The 20,947-nt window shown below is 39.9% G+C and overlaps 1 protein-coding gene across 6 annotated transcripts in view; it reads left to right on the top strand.

The window, feature by feature from the left end:
- LOC128696839 (uncharacterized) overlaps window positions 1-20,947 on the top strand; it is a 189,792-nt gene that overhangs the window by 137,155 nt on the left and 31,690 nt on the right. For 4 of the 6 annotated variants that reach the window (XM_053788226.2, XM_053788232.2, XM_053788231.2 and 1 more), the window contains 2 exons: window positions 8,800-8,922; window positions 9,532-9,696. In XM_053788226.2, coding sequence (XP_053644201.1) covers window positions 8,800-8,922; window positions 9,532-9,696 — 288 coding nt within the window. The remainder of the gene's footprint in view (window positions 1-8,799; window positions 8,923-9,531; window positions 9,697-20,947) is intronic. The other 2 variants (XM_053788230.2, XM_053788233.2) reach the window with 1 other exon arrangement.

The following is a 20,947-nucleotide window of genomic DNA, read 5'->3' as shown; positions in this document are numbered from 1 at the left end:
ATGTTATGAGGATAACAAAAAGATTAGGTGATGAAAGATTGGACATCAGATTGGAGGGAGAGACAATGGAGGAGGTGAATGTGTTAAGATACTATTTGGGAGTGGATGTGTTAGCAGATGGGTCTATGAAAGATGAAGTGAATCATAGAATTGATGAGGGGAAAAGGAAGCAAAGAGGGGATTGTATGAGAATATAGTTTTACCAATGCTTTTATATGGGTGTGAAGCATGGGCGATGAATGTTGCAGTGAGGAGAAGGCTGGAGGCAGTGGAGATATCATGTCTGAGGTCTATGTGTGGTGTGAATATAATGCAGAGAATTTGTAGTTTGGAAGTTAGGAGGAGGTGCGGATTGCCAAAACTGTTGTCCAGAGGGCTGAGGAAGGGTTGTTGAGGTGGTTCAGACATGTAGAGAGAATAGAACGAAACAGAATGACTTCAAGACTGTATAACTCTGTAGTGGAGGGAAGGCAGGGTAGGGGTCGGCTTAGGAAAGGTTGGAGGGAGGGGCTAAAGGAGGTTTTGTGTGCGAGGGGCTTGGACTTCCAGCAAGCACGTGTGAACGTATTTGATATTGGTGAATGGAGACAAATGGTTTTTAATACTTGACGTGCTGTTGGAGTGTGAGCAAAGTAACATTTATGAAGGGATTCAGGGAAACCAGCAGATCGGACTTAGAGTCCTGGAGATGGGAAGTACAGTGTCTGCTTTCTGAAGGAGGGGTGTTAATGTTGCAGTTTTATAAACTGTACTGTAAAGCACCCCTCTGGCAAGACAGTGATGGAGTGAATGCGTGGGGAGTTTTGAATCAAGTGTGGGAGTAATGGTGGTTGGGGATTTCAATGCTAAAGTGGGTAAAAATGTTATGGAGGGAGTAGTAGGTAAATTTGGGGTGCCAGGGGTAAATGTAAATGGGGAGCCTTTAATTGAGCTATGTGTAGAAAGAAATTTGGTAATAAGTAATACATATTTTATGAAAAAGAGAATAAATAAATATACAAGGTATGATGTAGCACGTAATGAAATTAATTTGTTAGATTATGTATTGGTGGATAAAAGGTTGATGGGTAGGCTCCAGGATGTACATGTTTATAGAGGGGCAGCTGATATATCGGATCATTATTTAGTTGTAGCTACAGTTAGAGTAAGAGGTAGATGGGAAAAGAGGAAGATGGCAACAACAAGTAAGAGGGAGGTGAAAGTGTATAAACTAAGGGAGGAGGAAGTTCGGGTGAGATATAAGCGGCTATTGGCAGAAAGGTGGGCTAGTGCAAAGATGAGTATTGGGGGGTTGAAGAGGGTTGGAATAGTTTTAAAAATGCAGTATTAGAATGTGGGGCAGAAGCTTGTGGTTATAGGAGGGTGGGGGCAGGAGGAAAGAGGAGTGATTGGTGGAATGATGAAGTAAAGGGTGTGATAAAAGAGAAAAGGGTAGCTTATGAGAGGTTTTTACAAAGCAGAAGTGTTGTAAGAAGAGCAGAGTATATGGAGAGTAAAAGAAAGGTGAGAGAGTGCAAAAGGAGAGCAGATGATAGAGTGGGAGAGGCACTGTCAAGAAATTTTAATGAAAATAAGAAAAAAATTTGGAGTGAGTTAAACAAGTTAAGAAAGCCTAGGGAACGTATGGATTTGTCAGTTAAAAACAGAGTAGGGGAGTTAGTAGATGGGGAGAGGGAGGTATTAGGTAGATGGCAAGAATATTTTGAGGAACTTTTAAATGTTGAGGAAGAAAGGGAGGCGGTAATTTCATGCACTGGCCAGGGAGGTATACCATCTTTTAGGAGTGAAGAAGAGCAGAATGTTAGTGTGGTGGAGGTACATGAGGCATTACGTAGAATGAAAGGGGGTAAAGCAGCTGGAACTGATGGGATCATGACAGAAAAGTTAAAAGCAGGGGGGGATATAGTGTTGGAGTGGTTGGTACTTTTGTTTAATAAATGTATGAAAGAGGGGAAGGTACCTAGGGATTGGCGGAGAGCATGTATAGTCCCTTTATATAAAGGGAAAGGAGACAAAAGAGATTGTAAAAATTATAGAGGAATAAATTTACTGAGTATACCAGGAAAAGTATACAGTAGGGTTATAATTGAAAGAATTAGAGGTAAGACAGAATGTAGGATTGCGGATGAGCAGGGAGGCTTCAGAGTGGGTAGGGGATGTGTAGATCAAGTGTTTACATTGAAGCATATATGTGAACAGTATTTAGATAAAGGTAGGGAAGTTTTTATTGCATTTATGGATTTAGAAAAGGCATATGATAGAGTGGATAGAGGAGCAATGTGGCAGATGTTGCAAGTATATGGAATAGGTGGTAAGTTACTAAATGCTGTTAAGAGTTTTTATGAGGATAGTGAGGCTCAGGTTAGGGTGTGTAGAAGAGAGGGAGAATACTTCCCGGTAAAAGTAGGTCTTAGACAGGGATGTGTAATGTCACCATGGTTGTTTAATATATTTATGGATGGGGTTGTAAAAGAAGTAAATGCTAGGGTGTTCGGGAGAGGGGTGGGATTAAATTATGGGGAATCAAATTCAAAATGGGAATTGACACAGTTACTTTTTGCTGATGATACTGTGCTTATGGGATATTCTAAAGAAAAATTGCAAAGGTTAGTGGATGAGTTTGAGAATGTGTGTAAAGGTAGAAAGTTGAAAGTGAACATAGAAAAGAGTAAGATGATGAGGGTATCAAATGATTTAGATAAAGAAAAATTGGATATCAAATTGGGGAGGAGGAGTATGGAAGAAGTGAATGTTTTCAGATACTTGGGAGTTTTCGTGTCGGCGGATGGATTTATGAAGGATGAGGTTAATCATAGAATTGATGAGGGAAAAAAGGTGAGTGGTGCGTTGAGGTATATGTGGAGTCAAAAAATGCTATCTATGGAGGCAAAGAAGGGAATGTATGAAAGTATAGTGGTACCAACACTCTTATATGGATGTGAAGCTTGGGTGGTAAATGCAGCAGCGAGGAGACAGTTGGAGGCAGTGGAGATGTCCTGTCTAAGGACAATGTGTGGTGTAAATATTATGCAGAAAATTCGGAGTGTGGAAATTAGGAGAAGGTGTGGAGTTAATAAAAGCATTAGTCAGAGGGCAGAAGAGGGGTTGTTGAGGTGGTTTGGTCATTTAGAGAGAATGGATCAAAGTAGAATGACATGGAAAGCATATAAATCTAGGGGAAGGAAGGAGGGGTAGGGGTCGTCCTTGAAAGGGTTGGAGAGAGGGGGTAAAGGAGGTTTTGTGGGCGAGGGGCTTGGACTTCCAGCAAGCGTGCGTGAGCGTGTTAGATAGGAGTGAATGGAGACGAATGATACTTGGGACCTGACGATCTGTTGGAGTGTGAGCAGGGTAATATTTAGTGAAGGGATTCAGGGAAACCGGTTATTTTCATATAGTCGGACTTGAGTCCTGGAAATGGGAAGTACAATGCCTGCACTTTAGAGGAGGGGTTTGGGATATTGGCAGTTTGGAGGGATATGTTGTGTATCTTTATACGTATATGCTTCTAAACTTGTATTCTGAGCACCTCTGCAAAAACAGTGATAATGCGTGAGTGTGGTGAAAGTGTTGAATGATGATGAAAGTATTTTCTTTTTGGGGATTTTCTTTCTTTTTTTGGGTCACCCTGCCTCGGTGGGAGACGGCCGACTTGTTGGAAAAAAAAAAATAGTGAGAAAATTGAGTGTTAGGATCTTCAACATCCAGCAGGCTTGTTTGAGTGTGCAAGAGTGGAGTGAGTGAAGACAAATGGTTTTTTATGGCTTGGAGAGTTGTTGGAGTGTGAGTAGGGTAACTTTTAACCCTTAAACTCTCCAAACGTAGATCTACGTTCACGTGCGTAGCACTCCGACCTTGATTTTCCCCATTTGAAAGCATGTAAAAAAAAACGTAGATCTACATTCGGAGCCCCCGCACGTGGATGTACATCTACGTTTGGACAGTTTAAGGGTTAAGAGGGAATTTGGGGAAACTGGTTAGCCGGATGAATCCTGGAGGTGGGAAATACAGTACCTTGACGCTGAGGAAGGGATGGGGGATATTGCAGTTCAGAAGGGTCATGTCTACATACTTCTAACAAAACAGCTATTGCAAGAATGATGATGATTTTTTTTTTTTGGGGGGGGTTCATCTTACTTGGGTGGAAAAATGGCTGATGTGTTATAAAATAATCACCATTTCTTTACATTTGGCTCACAGTGCAGAGGAAATGAAAATACTGTGGGTTTTGACTGTTGATGCAGGAAACACCTGATTTAATCCTATCTGTGTGAGGGGCCTGTCAGGTGATAAACAACATATTTATAAAGTGTATCTGATCGTTGTCTGAGTAGAAGTGGCTGTTAACCCGTTAACTATCCAAACGTAGATCTGTGTTTTCGCGCGTAGTGCTCTAACCTTGATTTTCTCCACAAGAAAGCATGTAAAAAAATAAGCAGATCCATGTTCAGAGTGCTACATGAGCGAACGTAGATCTACGTTTGGACAGTTAACGGGTTAAACATGGGGGTAAGTTGGTAATCTGAATCTGGTCATGAGTGCAAGGCAGTCATTAAGCAGGTTTCTTTCAGTCGTTATTCAAAATTACACTATGTGAATGGTCATTAAATTGGGTCCTACTGTATTCAAAAATCTTTCTTTCTTTCTTTCAATGCACCAACCATATCCCACTGAGGTGGGGTGGCCCAAAAGAAAAAACGAAAGTTTTGCCTTTTAACCCTTTGACTGTCGCAACCCCCAATCCTGAGGTGTCTCCTGGTGTCGCAAAATTTAAAAAAAAAAAAAATTATTTTTTCTTAAGAAATGATAGAGAATCTTTTCCCAATTGTAATGACACCAAAAAAACGAAATTTGATGGAAAACTGACGGAATTATGCTCTCGCGAAGTTAGCGACTTCGGCGCTGTTTACAAATTGGCGATTTCGCCCACTTTGAGCCCTATTTTCGGCTAATTCCATTGTTCCAGTTGCCCAAACTCATAGCTATTTTTTTAGAACTCCATTTTTTCTATCGATTGAGTACAAGAAACTGCCCATTTACCAATTTCAACTACCTAATAATGTGGTCAGAAATTTGCAATTTGGCCAATTTCACAAAAACTAAAAAATATGACAATTTCAAAATAAGGTCCAGAATGAACAATGCAGACATTCCTGGCTCTAAAATAACATTTTCTTTGTTCATCAGTCATGTCTTCAGGCCCCTCTGATATTACTCTTGCTTTCTATTTTGAATTTTTATTCAAACAAAAAATAGAAGACTTACTATTATGCAGATTACTGCAAAACTGTAATAATTGTATAAATAACATCAACCGATTCATGACTGCATATTAGAATGGCTAGTTGGACATTTATTGGACAATGGCATCATTTGTTTACATTTGAACATTGGCAAAAATCAAACATTTCCCCTACTTTGAGCTCCATTTCTAGGTTCTTTTTATAGTAAAAATCAACCAAAATCACCTCTATTTCTATAACATGTTTTCCATTCTATCAAATGAGACCAAGAAAACGAGAATACAACCATAAATACTATACGAAAATAGACCACCAAGTCGGCATTTTAATTAAAAAAAACGGTTGGAGTTTTTTTTTCTCATTATGCACTGCGTGCTCCAGGATTTTTTTTATATGGTGCACACTGACGACACAGACCCATTCTCTCACATGTGGGCCTACCAGCTTTCTCCTGCTTGATTTGAAGTCGCTAGAATTTATGAGTATATATACATCAAACACGGTACCTCGTAAGACGTACAGTGGACCCCCGCATAGCGATATTAATCCGTGCAAGAGACCTCATTGTTATGCGAAATTATCATTATGCGAATGAATTTTCCCCATAAGAAATAATGGAAATCAAATTAATCCGTGCAAGACACCCCAAAGTATGAAAAAAAAAAATTTTACCACATGAAATATTAATTTTAATACACACAAACTGAAAAAGGCATGCACAATTACACGACACTTACTTTTATTGAAGATCTGGTGATGATTGATGGGATGGGAGGAGGAGAGAGTGTTAGTGTTTAGAAGGGGAATCCCCTTCCATTAAGACTTGAGGTGTCAAGTCCTTTTCTGGGGTTTCTTCCCTTCTTCTTTTAATGCCACTAGGACCAGCTTCAGAGTCACTGGAGTTCTGTCGCACAACATATCTGTCCATAGTGGCCTGTACCTCTCGTTCCTTTATGACTTCCCTAAAGTGTTTCACAACATTGTCAGTGTAATAGTCACCAGCACGGCTTGCAATAGCTGTGTGAGGGTGATTTTCATCCATGAAGGTTTGCACTTCAAGCCACTTTGCACAGATTTCCTTAATCTTTGTAGTAGGCAATTTCTTCAATTTCTCTCTCCCCTCCTTCGAACCAGTTTCCTCAGGTCTGGCCTCTTGCTGTTGAAGTTGATCTATCAGCTCATCAGTGGTTAGTTCTTCATTGTCCTCCTCCACCAACTCTTCCACATCATCCCCACTAACCCCAAGGACTTTCCCAATGCCATAATGGATTCCTCAACTGGCATAGGATTCTCAGGGTTAGCCTGAAACCCTTCAAAATCCCTTTGGTCTACACATTCTGGCCACAGTTTCTTCCAAGCAGAGTTCAAGGTCCTCTTAGTCACTCCCTCCCAAGCCTTACCTATAAGGTTTACACAGTTGAGGATATTAAAGTGATCTCTCCAAAAGTCTCTTAGAGTCAGTTGAGTTTCTGAGGTCACTACAAAGCACCTTTCAAACAGAGCTTTTGTGTACAGTTTTTTGAAGTTTGCAATAACCTGCTGGTCCATGGGCTGCAGGAGAGGAGTGGTATTAGGAGGCAAAAACTTAACCTTAATGAATTTCATGTCCCCATAAAGTCGCTCTGCCACGTCTGTAGGATGACCAGGGGCATTGTCTAACACCAGGAGGCACTTAAGTTCTAATTTCTTTTCAGTTAGGTAATCTTTCACATTGGGGGCAAATGCATGGTGTAACCAGTCATAGAAAAAGTCCCTAGTGACCCATGCCTTACTGTTTGCCCTCCACAGCACACACAAATTTTCCTTGAGGACATTCTTTTGCCTGAACGGTCTGGGAGTTTCAGAGTGATACACTAATAAAGGCTTCACTTTGCAATCACCAGTAGCATTGGAACACATCAACAGAGTAAGCCTGTCTTTCATAGGCTTATGTCCTGGGAGTGCCTTTTCCTCCAGAGTAATGTAGGTCCTGCTTGGCATCTTCTTCCAAAACAGGCCTGTTTCATCACAATTAAACACTTGTTCAGGTTTCAGTCCTTCAGTTTCTATGTACTCCTTGAATTCCTGCACATATTTTTCAGCTGCTTTGTGGTCCGAACTGGCAGCCTCACCATGCCTTATCACACTATGTATGCCACTACGCCTCTTAAATCTCTCAAACCAACCTTTGCTGGCCTTAAATTCACTCGCATCATCACTAGTTGCAGGCATTTTTTTAATTAAATCCTGATGCAACTTCCTAGCCTTTTCACTTATGATCACTTGAGAGATGCTATCTGTTTCTCATTTATCCACACCAATAAGAGTCTCTCAACATCTTCCATCACTTGCGATCTCTGTTTCGAAAACACAGTTAAACCTTTGGCAAGAACAGCTTCCTTGATTGCCTTTTTGTTGCCCACAATAGTAGCGATGGTTGATTGGGGTTTACTATACAACCTGGCCAGCTCGGAGACACGCACTCCACTTTCATACTTATCAATGATCTCTTTCTTCATCTCTATAGTAATTCTCACCCTTATTGCTGTAGGGTTGGCACTAGAAGCTTTCTTGGGGCCCATGGTCACTTATTTTGCAGATAAAATCACCAGAAACACTGTAATAATACGAAATGTTCCGATTGTATGCTTGGATGTTACCGCGGAGGCTGGCTGGTAACATGTAAGGCTGGCTAAGGGCGCACATTAGACGCGTCTCAGACGAACAGCGTTGAGCGGGTTTTTTAGCGGTATGCGAGGCAAAATCTTGGCGATAAAATGTAGCGGTATGCGGATTTAACGTTATGTGATGCCAACGGTATGCGGGGGTCCACTGTATATATACGGCCGCGACAGTCAAAGGGTTAAATTTAGTAATATATACAGGAGAAGGGGTTACTAGCCCCTTGCTCCCGGCATTTTAGTCCCCTCTTACGACACGCATGGCTTACGGAGGAAGAATTCTGTTCCACGTCTCCATGGAGATAAGAGGAAATAAACAAGAACTAGAAAGAAAATAGCAGAAAACCCAGAGGGGTGTGTATATATATGCTTGTACATGTATGTGTAGTGTGACCTAAGTGTAAGTAGAGGCAGCAAGACGTACCTGAAACCTTGCATGTTTATGAGACAAAAATGGACACCAGCAATCCTACCATCATGTAAAACAATTACAGGCTTTTGTTTTACACTCACTTGGCAGGACGGTAGTACCTCCCTGAGCGGTTGCTGTCTACCAACCCACTACCTAGAGTATTCAAAAATATAGATTCTTAATGCTTAATATTGAGCTTCAAACAAATGTAGCTTGCTACTGTTGTGAGCTGTGAAAGCAAAACTGGTTTTGTTTTCTTTAAATGCTGTACAAGTGACAAAATAAAAAGGTTAAATCAGATAATATTATCTCATTCTTATTATCTCTCTTATTTATAAGTAGTGCAGGCATTGAAGAGTGGAAATAATGCACTATCTTTATTTCAGGTAAACTCAGTTTGTCTGTTTTGAGTTTAGCTCTAGTGTTAACAGAAAGTTAATTTGTATAATGTTAATAACAATAATAATTTTTTTTATCTCCATTTTAGGACATGCTGTCTGGATTGCTCAAGACAGCAGAGACCCTAAAAGTGAAAGGGTTGGCAGAAGTGTCAGGTGATCAACCTGTGGCACAAGTTGCCAACCCAATTCCACCCATCTTACGGCTTGGAGTAAGTCTCTTCTATGTATCTTTCTTATTCTTGCTATTACCTTGATGTAATGGACTAATGGGGGGATTTTCCAAGTATCCATTAAATTACAATAGTACTGTACACACAATTCATAGATATACTACAACAAATATTGAAAATAAAGGAGTTAAAAGTACAATTGTCCAGTGGATTTTGTTCGTTTTTCAGAAGTTAATTATACCAAAGTTTGTTATATCAAGGGTTCACTGTAATTTTTATATGTTATATATTCAGGTCAGTAGAAGTGCCATCAGCCTATGGTAACCCTTATCCCCTTACCAGCCATGACTTGTGTTTGAGTAGCATAGGCTAGTCTGAAGCAGAATCAATCATAATTCCCACAAAAATATTTCTATTCTCTTCATGCCTTGTGAAAAAACTAATTAAAGGTTTCAGGCAGTTTACACCTTGAATTCACAATTGTTCATCCTATGATGGCATAGTTGAATAATTTCAGATTTGGGCTAATTTAACTGTTGTAGCATACATTCTGTTCCTGGAAATGAAACATTTTCTTCATAGTTTAGATTAATTCTTGTTGCAGCCCTCCCATCCCCCGGCCCCTTCTATGCTACAACACTTTTACAGGTTGTCCCCCATATCCCACGTTCTCAAGAAATGTTACAACATTCCCGGCAGGCTACACTTCCTCAGATGGCACCGCCCAACAGCTCTCCGCTGACCACGGCCCTCAATGCTCCCATGGTCACACCACCAACAGTCACCCCACTATCTGCTTTGCTCAACCCATATGTAAGTTAATAACTTGGTTATTTACTTGTTACATAAAGTTGCAAGTGGTCAGTTTACAAATGAGTTGCATTCTGGGGTTTCCAGCTTGCAAACAGTTTACATTCCTAGTTTTTTAACTTCTAAATGAGTTGTTTACTATTTAGAAATCCTAAGTACAAAGGGTGATTGTGATTCTCACATGTTGTAAAACATTAATTGGTTCCTAAGTTCCCTATTTGTAAGTGAGGATGTGCATAATTTTGGGCCTTCATAAGGTATGGTCTTCTGAATATCCATTTACTGTGATGTCTCATATTTAGACTTGGCAGCTTATGTTATTATTAATAATAATAATAATGATAATATTTATTTTCCAAGAACATATATTTGTTACAAACATAGGCTTAGTGTATATTCATTACATTAGGCTGGCATGTTACAGTGGTTAAAGCAGTGGCCTGCTAGTTTTAGAATTAGACTCCAATAGTTTTGATTCTTGCCCATTCCATGAGCCATTCACAGTTGTGTTAATGCGATTTCACAAGTGATAGATGAGGGTCAGGCTGCAGGAGTAGGAGAATTCTTGAAACCTTTCAAGGGTATATCAAAGGTATTTCAAGTCTTCAAAGATATTTGAATTAGAACTTGCAGCAGCCATGTTGGTGGGAGATTTGTCTGTAAAAACTTGCATTTGTAGTCACAGTAGGGCATATGCTAACCTTCCTGGTGTATAGAATATGCCTAATTAGAGGAATGTTATTAAACCAGTATAGTACATTGGTTTAACCACTGGTCAACAAGTTTTAGGACATCATTCAAATTAGCATTAACTAAAGTGAAAAACGTACAGAAAAAAAAGGATCATATTTTCTTAAAATCCAAAGAGAGCAAACTTTTCGAAAATAGCCTAAAAATAGTCAATAGAATTACTTAACTTTATCTTTCCTAAAATTCTGGCTGCTTTTGCTTGTTAATATGCTTGTTAGTTTCTTCTTTCTTTCTTTCAACACACCGGCCGTATCCCACCGAGGCAGGGTGGCCCAAAAGAAAAAACCGAAGTTTCTCCTTTCAAATTTAGTAATATATACAGGAGAAGGGGTTACTAGCCCCTTGCTCCCGGCATTTTAGTCGCCTCTTACAACACGCATGGCTTACGGAGGAAGAATTCTGTTCCACTTCCCCATGGAGATAAGAGGAAATAAACAAGAACAAGAACTAGAAAGAAAATCGAAGAAAACCCAGAGGGGTGTGTATATATACGCTTGTATATGTATGTGTAGTGTGACCTGAGTGTAAGTAGAAGTAGCAAGACATACCTGAAATTTTGCATGTTCATGAGACAGAAAAAAAAGGACACCAGCAATCCTACCATCATGTAAAACAATTACAGGCTTTCGTGTTACACTCACTTGGCAAGACGGTAGTACCTCCCTGGGCGGTTGCTGTCTACCAACCTAATATCTCTATTTTGTACCCTATACCCATCCTGTGAGTGGTACAGATTACAGAGGAATATACCGGGTCTATAATGGATAGCTAAATAAGTTACAATGGTAATGACCTAATTTTTTTTTTCAACAAACCGGCCATATCCCACCAAGGCAGGGTGGCCCAATAAGAAAAACGAAAGTTTCTCTTTTTAAATTTAGTAATTTATACAAGAAAAGGGGTTACTAACCCCTTGCCCCCTGCATTTTAGTCGCCTGTTACAACATGCATGGCTTATGGAGGAAGAATTCTGTTCCATTTCCCCATGGAGATAAGAGGAAATAAACAGGAACAAGAACTAGAAAGAAAATAGCAGAAAACCCAGAGGGGTGCATATATATATGCTTGTACATGTATGTGGAGTGTGACCTCAGTGTAAGTAGAAGTAGCAAGACGTACCTGAAATCTTGCATAATGAACTAATTATATGATTATTTTTATTTTTTATTAACACACTGGCCGATTCCCACCAAGGCAGGGTGGCCTGAAAAAAGAAAAACTTTCACCATCATTCACTCCATCACTGTCTTGCCAGAAGGGTACTTTACACTGCAGTTTTTAAACTGCAACATTAACACCCCTCCTTCAGAGTGCAGGCACTGTACTTCCCATCTCCAGGACTCAAGTCCGGCCTGCCGGTTTCCCTGAATCCCTTCATAAATGTTACTTTGCTCACACTCCAACAGCACGTCAAGTATTAAAAACCATTTGTCTCCATTCACTCCTATCAAACACGCTCACACATGCCTGCTGGAAGTTAAAGCCCCTCGCACACAAAACCTCTTTGACCCCCTCCCTCCAACCTTTCTTAGGCCGACCCCTACCCCGCCTTCCTAAAAAGGCTAAAATTGTAATGAGTTATTTATGCAGACATGAATTAGGTCATTAAAATGGTATAAAATACCGACAGATTGTTAGGTAAGACACATATGCAACAGTTAGGTATCTTTATTTCGAAACGTTTCGCCTACACAGTAGGCTTCTTCAGTCGAGTACAGACAAGTTGATAGAAGCAGAAGATACTTGAAGATGATGTAATCAGTCCATCACCCTTAAAGTTTTGAGGTGGTCAGTCCCTCAGTCTGGAGAAGAGCATTGTTCCGTTGTCTGAAACAATATGAAGTTGAAGTGACAGGATGGAGCCTTTATATAGTGCCAGGAGGTGAGACGTAGGTTGGTTTGGGAGGGCAGGTCCCTCTCAAACCCAGCCGTACTCACTAGTAGAGGTCGAAGTTGATGGTCTGTACCAAGATACCCTTGTGTTGCAGTGTCTGACAGAATGAACATTAAAATGGTATAAAATACCGACAGATTGTTAGGTAAGCCACATATGCAACAGTTAGGTATCTTTATTTCGAAACGTTTCGCCTACACAGGTCACAAAAATATTACCTTATTTTTTTAGCAAGGTATGTTTTAAGAAGAAAAAAAGCTTAAGTGGTTATGTGTTATTTACAGTGAGCAAAGAATGCATAACCACATAACCTGTTGCCTCTGTTCACTTAGTGATTAGGTACCTGGGTGTTAGTTGACTGTTGTGGGCTTTGATCCTGGGGCAGAGAATAAGATAAGAGATTTTGTTTGGATTTTTAACCCCGGAGGGTTAGCCACCCAGGATAACCCAAGAAAGGCAGTGTGTCATCAAGGACTGTCTGTCTGATTTCCATTGGGGTCCTGAATCTTGTCCCCCAGGATGTGACCCACACCAGTCAACTAACACCCAGGTACCTGTTTGCTGCTAGATGAACAGGACAACAGGTGTAAAGAAGCACATCAAAATGTTTCTATCCCACCGGGAATCGAACCTGGGCCCTCTGTGTGTGAAGCAAGAGCTTCACAAAGGATTCCAATGGATATAAGCCAGGCATTCTAATGACAGTGACTTTGTTAGATTATCCAGGTTTACTAACACTCTAGTTTAATAATATGAATGAAATTTTCTTGCTCTTTTTCATCACCGACTATCAGCTGCCCTTAAAATTGTTAAAAAAGCTACAGTGGAGATCGTAAATATGACACGGTGTAATATTTGTACAATCACCTAGTGTACCACCATTAATCTGGGTAAAGCTGGTTACTGACTCAGTTGAGCGTGTATTCCTTCCACAGAAACTGGGAAGCAGGATTCGCTATGGTATAAGATGTGGTGACTTGAAAACCACTCAAGACCCAAGAGCAGCACCACAGTTAAGATAATGCTGTACACTCATTACATAACATTCCTCAATTTTTCCTTAGTGGAGTAACTGAAATTTGTCCTTGATAAACATTATATTATTTTCAGTGGCCCACTGGAAGAGTTAGCTTATATCAACTTGGAGATTTGTTGTATCTCCAATGGATACCACCCTCATATAAATTCTAGTATCATCTTCAAAAGGACAGTATGGTGCTACTATTTTATATATCTGTCCATGTTATATATAAAGATGAGAATGATAATTGAAACAAGAACTCTGTCTTGACGAACAGAGCTTTTCACTATGGCAGCTTCTGATTTTATTTTCTTCACTATTATTCTTTGCATTGTGTTTGTTAGGAAGTTAAAAATCTTACTACTTGCTTTTCCACTTATTCCTCTTATATGCATTTTGTACACAATTAATGATGTGATCACATTTGTCAAAGGCTTTTGCAAAGTCTTTGTACACTAGGTCTGCATTTTATTTATTTTCCATTGCCCTCAAGGCCATGTTGTAATGGTCCAGTAGTTGTGAGAAACAGGGGTGTTCGACTATGAACCCACATTGCCCAGAATTGTGTAATTCTTGTGAATCCATGTGAGTTGAATAATGTGATGTGCAAGTACTATTGGTCTATAGTTTCCTGTGATTGCTTTACTACTACTTTTGTCAAGCCCTTTTAAGAACATAAGAAAGAAGGAACACTGCAACAGGCCTACTGACCCATGCAAAGTAGGTCCATTACCCCCCCCTCCCTCCTGGATTAGCCCAATGACCCACCTAGTCAGGTCACGGCATCAGACCTAGTAGTACAAGCTAGTCAGGTCCAACTCACACCCACTCATGTATTTATCTAACCTATTTTTAAAACTACACAATGTTTTAACCTCTGTAACTGTACTCGGGAGTTGGTTCCACTCATCCACAACTCTGTTACCAAACCAGTGCTTTCCTATATCCTTCCTGAATCTGAATTTTTCCAACTTGAAACCATTGCTGCGAGTCCTGTCTTGGCTGGAAATTTTCAGCACGCTATTTACGTCCCCTTTATTTATTCCTGTTTTCCATTTATATACCTCGATCATATCATCCCTAATTCTATGCCTTTCAAGAGAGTGCAGATTCAGGGCCCTCAGTCTATCCTCATAGGGAAGATTTCTGATACATGGGATCAACATCGTCATCCTCCTCTGTACGTTTTCCAGTGCATTTATATCCATTCTGTAATATGATGACCAGAACTGTGCAGCATAATCTAAATGAGGCCTAACCAAGGATATATAGAGTTGAAGAACAACTTGAGGACTTCTATTATTTATACTTCTATATATGAAGCCAAGGATTCTGTTAGCTTTATTGCGAACACTAATGCACTGTTGTCTTGGTTTTAGATTACTGCTAACCAGAACTCCCAAATCCTTTTCGCAATCAGTAGTATTTAGATCTACATTATTTAGTTTATATGTGGCATGGTTATTTTCCTGTCCAACATTTAGAACTTTGCATTTGTCTATCTTAAACTGCATCTGCCACTTATCCGACCATTGCATCAGTCTATTCAAATCATCCTGGAGTGCTCTAGTGTCCTCATTAGAATGAATTGGACGGCCTATTTTGGTGTCATCAGCAAATTTGCTTATGTCGCTATTTATTCTCTCTTCTATGTCATTTATGTAAATTGTGAACAACAGCGGGCCCAACACTGACCCCTGCGGAATACCACTTGTGACGTGCCCCCACTCTGATTTCTCCACATTTATGCAAACTTTCTGCTGCCTATTTGTCACTCATGCCTCTACCCAGGAAAAAATTCCTCCTCCTATTCCGTGTGCCATAAGTTTCCTCAGTAGCCTCTAATGTGGAACTCTAATCAAAAGCCTTACTGAAGTCCATATACACAATATCATATTCATTACCATGAACTACCTCCTTAGACACCTTAGTGAAAAAGGTTAGTAAATTCGTAAGACAGGAACACCCCTTTGTAAAACAGTGTTGAGATTCATTAATCAATTTATGCCTATCAAGATGACTACGAATTGCTTCGGCAATTATTGATTCCATAAATTTTACCAGTATGGAGGTAAGGCTTATTGGTCTATAGTTTGAAGCTAAGGACCTGTCACCTGCCTTGTAAATAGGTATTACATTTGCCATTTTCCACTTATCAGGCACTATGCCAGTTTGTAGTGATATGTTGAAAAGATTAGCCAAAGGTATACTAAGTTCCTCTTTACATTTGCTTTTCATGACAGTGAGATTACACTAAACTGATGCACAAATATATATGAAGGTACTGTATACACATTACATCCAGATTTCTTTCAGCTTTTAGCCTTAACCCTTTTAGGGTCAGGACCTGTTCTCTTAACCCTTTCAGGGTTTCAGCCATACTAGTACGGCTTACACACCAGGGTTTCTGATGTACTAGTACGCCTAAATTCTAGCGCCCTCAAATCTAGTGAGAGAAAGCTGGTAGGCCTACATATGAAAGAATGGGTCTATGTGGTCAGTGTGCGCAGTATAAAAAAAATCCTGCAGCACACAGTGCGTAATGTGAAAAAAAAAAAACTTTGACCGTGTTTTTGGATTAAAACAGCGACTTTCCACTGTATTTTCGTATGGTATTCATTGTTGTATTCTAGTTTTCCTGGTCTTATTTTATAGGATGGAAGACATATTACAGAAATTTAGATGATTTTGACTGGTTTTACAATGAAAAGTACCTTGAAATTGAGCTCAAAGTAGCAGAAATATTCGATTTTTACCAAAGTTCAAAAGTAAACAAATCATGCTAAGCGTCCAATACACGTCAGCTGGTGAGTCTAATATTCTTTCACTAGTGCGCCGATATTATTTATACCATTTCTACACTAATGCAGTAGTCTGCATAACAGTAAGTCTTCTATTTTTTGTGAGAATAAAAATTCAAAGTGAAAAGTAAAAGAATGTAAGAGGGGCGTGGGGACATGACTAACGAACAGAGGAAATGTTATTTTAGTGCCAGGAATGTCTTTCTTGTTTATTCTGGACACTATTTTGAAATTGGCATCGTTTGAAATTTGTGTGAAATTAGCAAAATTGCTAAATTCTGACCACTGTACTGGATAGTTGAAATTAGTAAGTGGGTGGTTTCTTGTACTCATTCAATAGAAAAAATGGAGTTCTAGTGAAATAGTTACGATTTTTGTCGACTAGTACACTGCAATTGGCCGAAAATGGGGCTCAAAGTGGGCAAAATCGCCGATGCATAAACATCGTTGAGACCGCTAATTTTGCAAGAGCATAATTCTGTAAGTTTTCCATCAAATTTCATACTTTTGGTGTCATTATGATCGGGAAAAGATTCTCTATCTTTTCATAAGAATAAATATTTTTTTTTTTTTTTTTTTTTTTTTTTGTTTATTTTTTTTTTTTTTTTTTATTTTTTTTTTTGTTTTTTATTTTTTTTTGAAATTTGGCGACCCTAAGAACAAGTCTCGGAGAGGGCCTGGCGACCCTGAAAGGGTTAGACTTGCTCTCGGGGTCAGAAAATCCCCCCCCCCTCCACACACACACACGGAGTCATGAGATGATAGAGACTCTTTCTGTAGGTGGAACCTCAGAAATTGAACTGCTCCCAACACAACCAATTATGTAAGTGTATTTTTGTAAGTGCTTTTATAAGTGTATTTTTGAGGGTCTGAAATGGACTAATCTAATTTACATTATTCCTGATGGGAATAAATTAATTTGGTAAAGGCTCTCGGGGGGCCCGGTGGCCTGGTGGCTAAAGCTCCCGCTTCACACACGGAGGGCCCGGGTTCGATTCCCGCCGGGTGGAAACATTCGACACGTTTCCTTACACCTGTTGTCCTGTTCACCTAGCAGCAAATAGGTACCTGGGTGTTAGTCGACTGGTGTGGGTCGCATCCTGGGGGACAAGATTAAGGACCCCAATGGAAATAAGTTAGACAGTCCTCGATGACGCACTGACTTTCTTGGGTTATCCTGGGTGGCTAACCCTCCGGGGTTAAAAATCCGAACGAAATCTTATCTTATCTTATCTTATCTCTCGAACAGCCTTCTGGACCGAAGAAAGTTCGATATTTGAGGTTCCACTGTAGTACAAAATTTGATGCAAGACTGACAAAATTACACTTTCACAAATTTTGCTGTGTAAGCGATATTTACACATTGGCAATTTTATCCATCTTGAGTTCAGTTTTAGGCCAATTCCATTGTTCCAGTTGACCAAATTCTTAGCTGTTTTGCTAGTATGCCTTTCATTTTATTGACTGAGTACAAGAAACTGCCCATTCAACTATTTAAACTACCAAATAAAGTGATCAGAAATGGGTAATTTGGCCAGTTTCACACAAAATTTAAGAAAAGCTAGTTTTAAAACAAGGTCCAGAATGAACAATGTAGACATTTCTGGCACTAAAATAAATCCTCAGTTCATTAGTCATGTCCCTAGGCCTCTCCTATTTTACTTTTGCTTTCCATTTTGAATTTTTATTCACCCAAAAAAATATAATATTTACTGTTATGCAGACTACTGCATTCGTAAATGCGTATTTGATGAATGTGCATTGGACAAGCGATGTCATATATACAGTGGACCCCCGGTTAACGATATTTTTTCACTCCAGAAGTATGTTCAGGTGCCAGTACTGACCGAATTTATTCCCATAAGGAATATTGTGAAGTAGATTAGTCCATTTCAGACCCCCAAACATACACATACAAACGCACTTACATAAATACACTTACATAATTGGTCGCATTCGGAGGTGATCGTTATGCGGGGGTCCACTGTACTCTGGAATATTGGCAAAAATCAAACATTTCCACTAATTTAAGTTCCGTTTCATGCTACTTTTAGTCCTGAAACCAATCAAAATCATCTCTTATTTCTGTAACATAGTAGGGTCCCTCTATACGGCAGGTTAAGTTCCAGGCTACCACCAGAAAGCGGACATCACCGGAAAACATAATGCTATTTTTTCCATTTATAAATGTATCTAAATGCCAGATAACAAGTTTACACTAACATGTATTAAGTTAGCAATAGAACTAGGCATTAAAAAAAATAAAAAGTAAAATACAGTGGACCCCCGCATAGCGACTTTAATCCGTGCAAGAGGGCTCATTGTTATGCGAAATGATCGGTATGCGAATGTATTTTCCCCATAAGAAATAATGGAAATCAAATTAATCCGTGCAAGACACCCAAAAGTATGAAAAAAAAAATTTTACCACATGAAATATACATTTTCCTACACACAAAGAGAAGGATACATGCACAATAGTAGAGTAGTACATGCACAATATATATTGTGCATGTACTACTCTACTAAATGAAGAATAAATGACACTTACCTTTATTGAAGATGCAGCAATGACTGATGAGACACTGTGTCCTGGGAGTGCCTTTTCCTCCTGAGTACTGTAGGTCCTGTTTGGCATTTTCTTCCAGAACAGGCCTTATCACACTGTGTATGCCACTACGATTCTTAAATCTCTCAAACCAACCTTTGCTGGCTTTAAATTCACCAATATGAGCACTAGTTCCAGGCATTTTTCCCTGTTCACCTGGGTGTTAGTCGACTGGTGTGGGTTGCATCCTGGGAGACAAGATTAAGGACCCCAATGGAAATAAGTTAGACAGTCTTCGATGACACTGACTTTTTTGGGTTATCCTGGGTGGCAAATCCTCTGGGGTTAATTGTTTCTTGGTATTCTCAATAAGCCACACCAACAACGGTGCTACAGCAGCAGCAGCAGCAGCTGACAGTGCTACAGCAGCAGCAGACAATGCTACAGCAGCACCAGACGGTACTACAGCAGCAGCAGACGGTACTACAGCAGCAGCAGCAGCAGCTGATGGTGGTACAACAGCAGCAGCAGCTGACAGTGCTACAGCAGCAGCAGACGATGCTACAGCAGCAGCAAACGATGCTACAGCAGCAGCAGACGGTACTACAGCAGCAGCAGCAGCTGTACCACCAATAGTAGCGATGGTTGATTGGGGTTTATTATACAACCTGGCCAGCTCGGAGACACGCACTCCACTTTCATACTTATCAATGATCTCTTTCTTCATCTCTATAGTAATTCTCACCCTTATTGCTGTAGGGTTGGCACTAGAAGCTTTCTTGGGGCCCATGGTCACTTATTTTCCAGATAAATCACCAAAAACACTGTAATAATACGAAATGTTCCGATTGTATGCTTGGATGTTACCGCGGAGGCTGGCTGGTAAACAATGCCACCAGCGGCACATGTGAGGCTGGCTAAGGGCGCACATTGGACGCGTCTCGGACGAAGAGCTGTGAGCGGGTTTTTGGGCGGTATGCGAGGCAAAATTTTTGCGATAAAAGCAAGCGGTATGCGGATTGAATGGTATGCGATGCGTACGGTATGCGGGGGTTCACTGTAGTTGCATAGATTATCATACATAGCAGCATATTCAAATTCAAATTCAAACTTTATTCTCTATAAGTATTACAATGCTGAGTTTACAGAATTTGGTTATTGTGTGGTTTACATGTAGTAAAATAATAATTACAGAGTGTACCACTAGAACGCCTAGCATGGCTAGGCATTTCGGGCAGACTTATATTAAATCTTAGGTTTAAAATGTTACAGAATTATGAGATAAGTTGGTATTATGGCTAAGTGACTAAATACTAGTTGTGAGTTTAGCAATGTGAATACTTTTGTTTTGGCACTATACATAGTTTCAGTATTGAAGTATCACAGGCCAACTTTTGACTAGTTAAGATTCATTATTTTGAGATTGAGATTGATATTTCTGTTTATGGTCAAATGGGTGAGTGAGTGTAAGTGTGAACCACCAGGTGGCATTCGTATTAGTTGACAGGGTGTATCAGGGAGATAAGATGTTTTCTGATGGTAGTTTTGAAGGTGATGAATGTGTCTGCAGTTTTGGAATTTTCAGGTAGGGTGTTCCAGATTTTAGGGCCTTTGACATACATTGAATTTTTGTAAAGGTTTAGTCGGACACGGGGAATGTCATAGAGATGTTTGTGTCTGGTGTTGTGCCTGTGGGTTCTGTCACAACTATCAAGAAAGCATTTTAGGTCAAGGTTAATATTGGAATTTAAGGTCCTGTAGATGTAGATTGCACAGTTGTAAGTGTGGATGTACTGAACAGGGAGTAAGTTGAGATCTATGAAGAGTGGGGGGGTGTGTTGCCAGGGATGGGATTTAGTGATTATTCTTACTGCGGCTTTTTGTTGGGTTATTATTGGCTTTAGGTGTGTTGCTGCAGTTGAACCCCAAGCACAGATAGCATAGGTCAGGTATGGATATATAAGTGAATGGTATAGTGTGAGAAGGGCAGTTTGCGGCACGTAGTATCGTATCTTGGAGAGGATTCCAACCGTTTTGGATACTTTTTTGGTTATGTGTTGGATATGGGTGCTGAAGTTCAGGTTGTTGTCGAGGTATAGGCCTAGGAATTTGCCCTCATTATGCCTGGTAATTAGAGTGTTGTCGATCTTAATGTTAATTTGCGCATCTCCTGCTCTGCTACCAAACATAATGTAGTAGGTTTTTTCAATGTTAAGCGTAAGTTTATTGGCTGTCATCCA

The sequence above is a fragment of the Cherax quadricarinatus genome, chromosome 52 (assembly GCF_038502225.1).
Source record: "Cherax quadricarinatus isolate ZL_2023a chromosome 52, ASM3850222v1, whole genome shotgun sequence".
NCBI classification, from domain to species: Eukaryota; Metazoa; Arthropoda; class Malacostraca; order Decapoda; family Parastacidae; genus Cherax; species Cherax quadricarinatus.
Note: the sequence above shows the minus strand (reverse complement) of the source record. Positions and strands in the feature narration are given on the sequence as shown.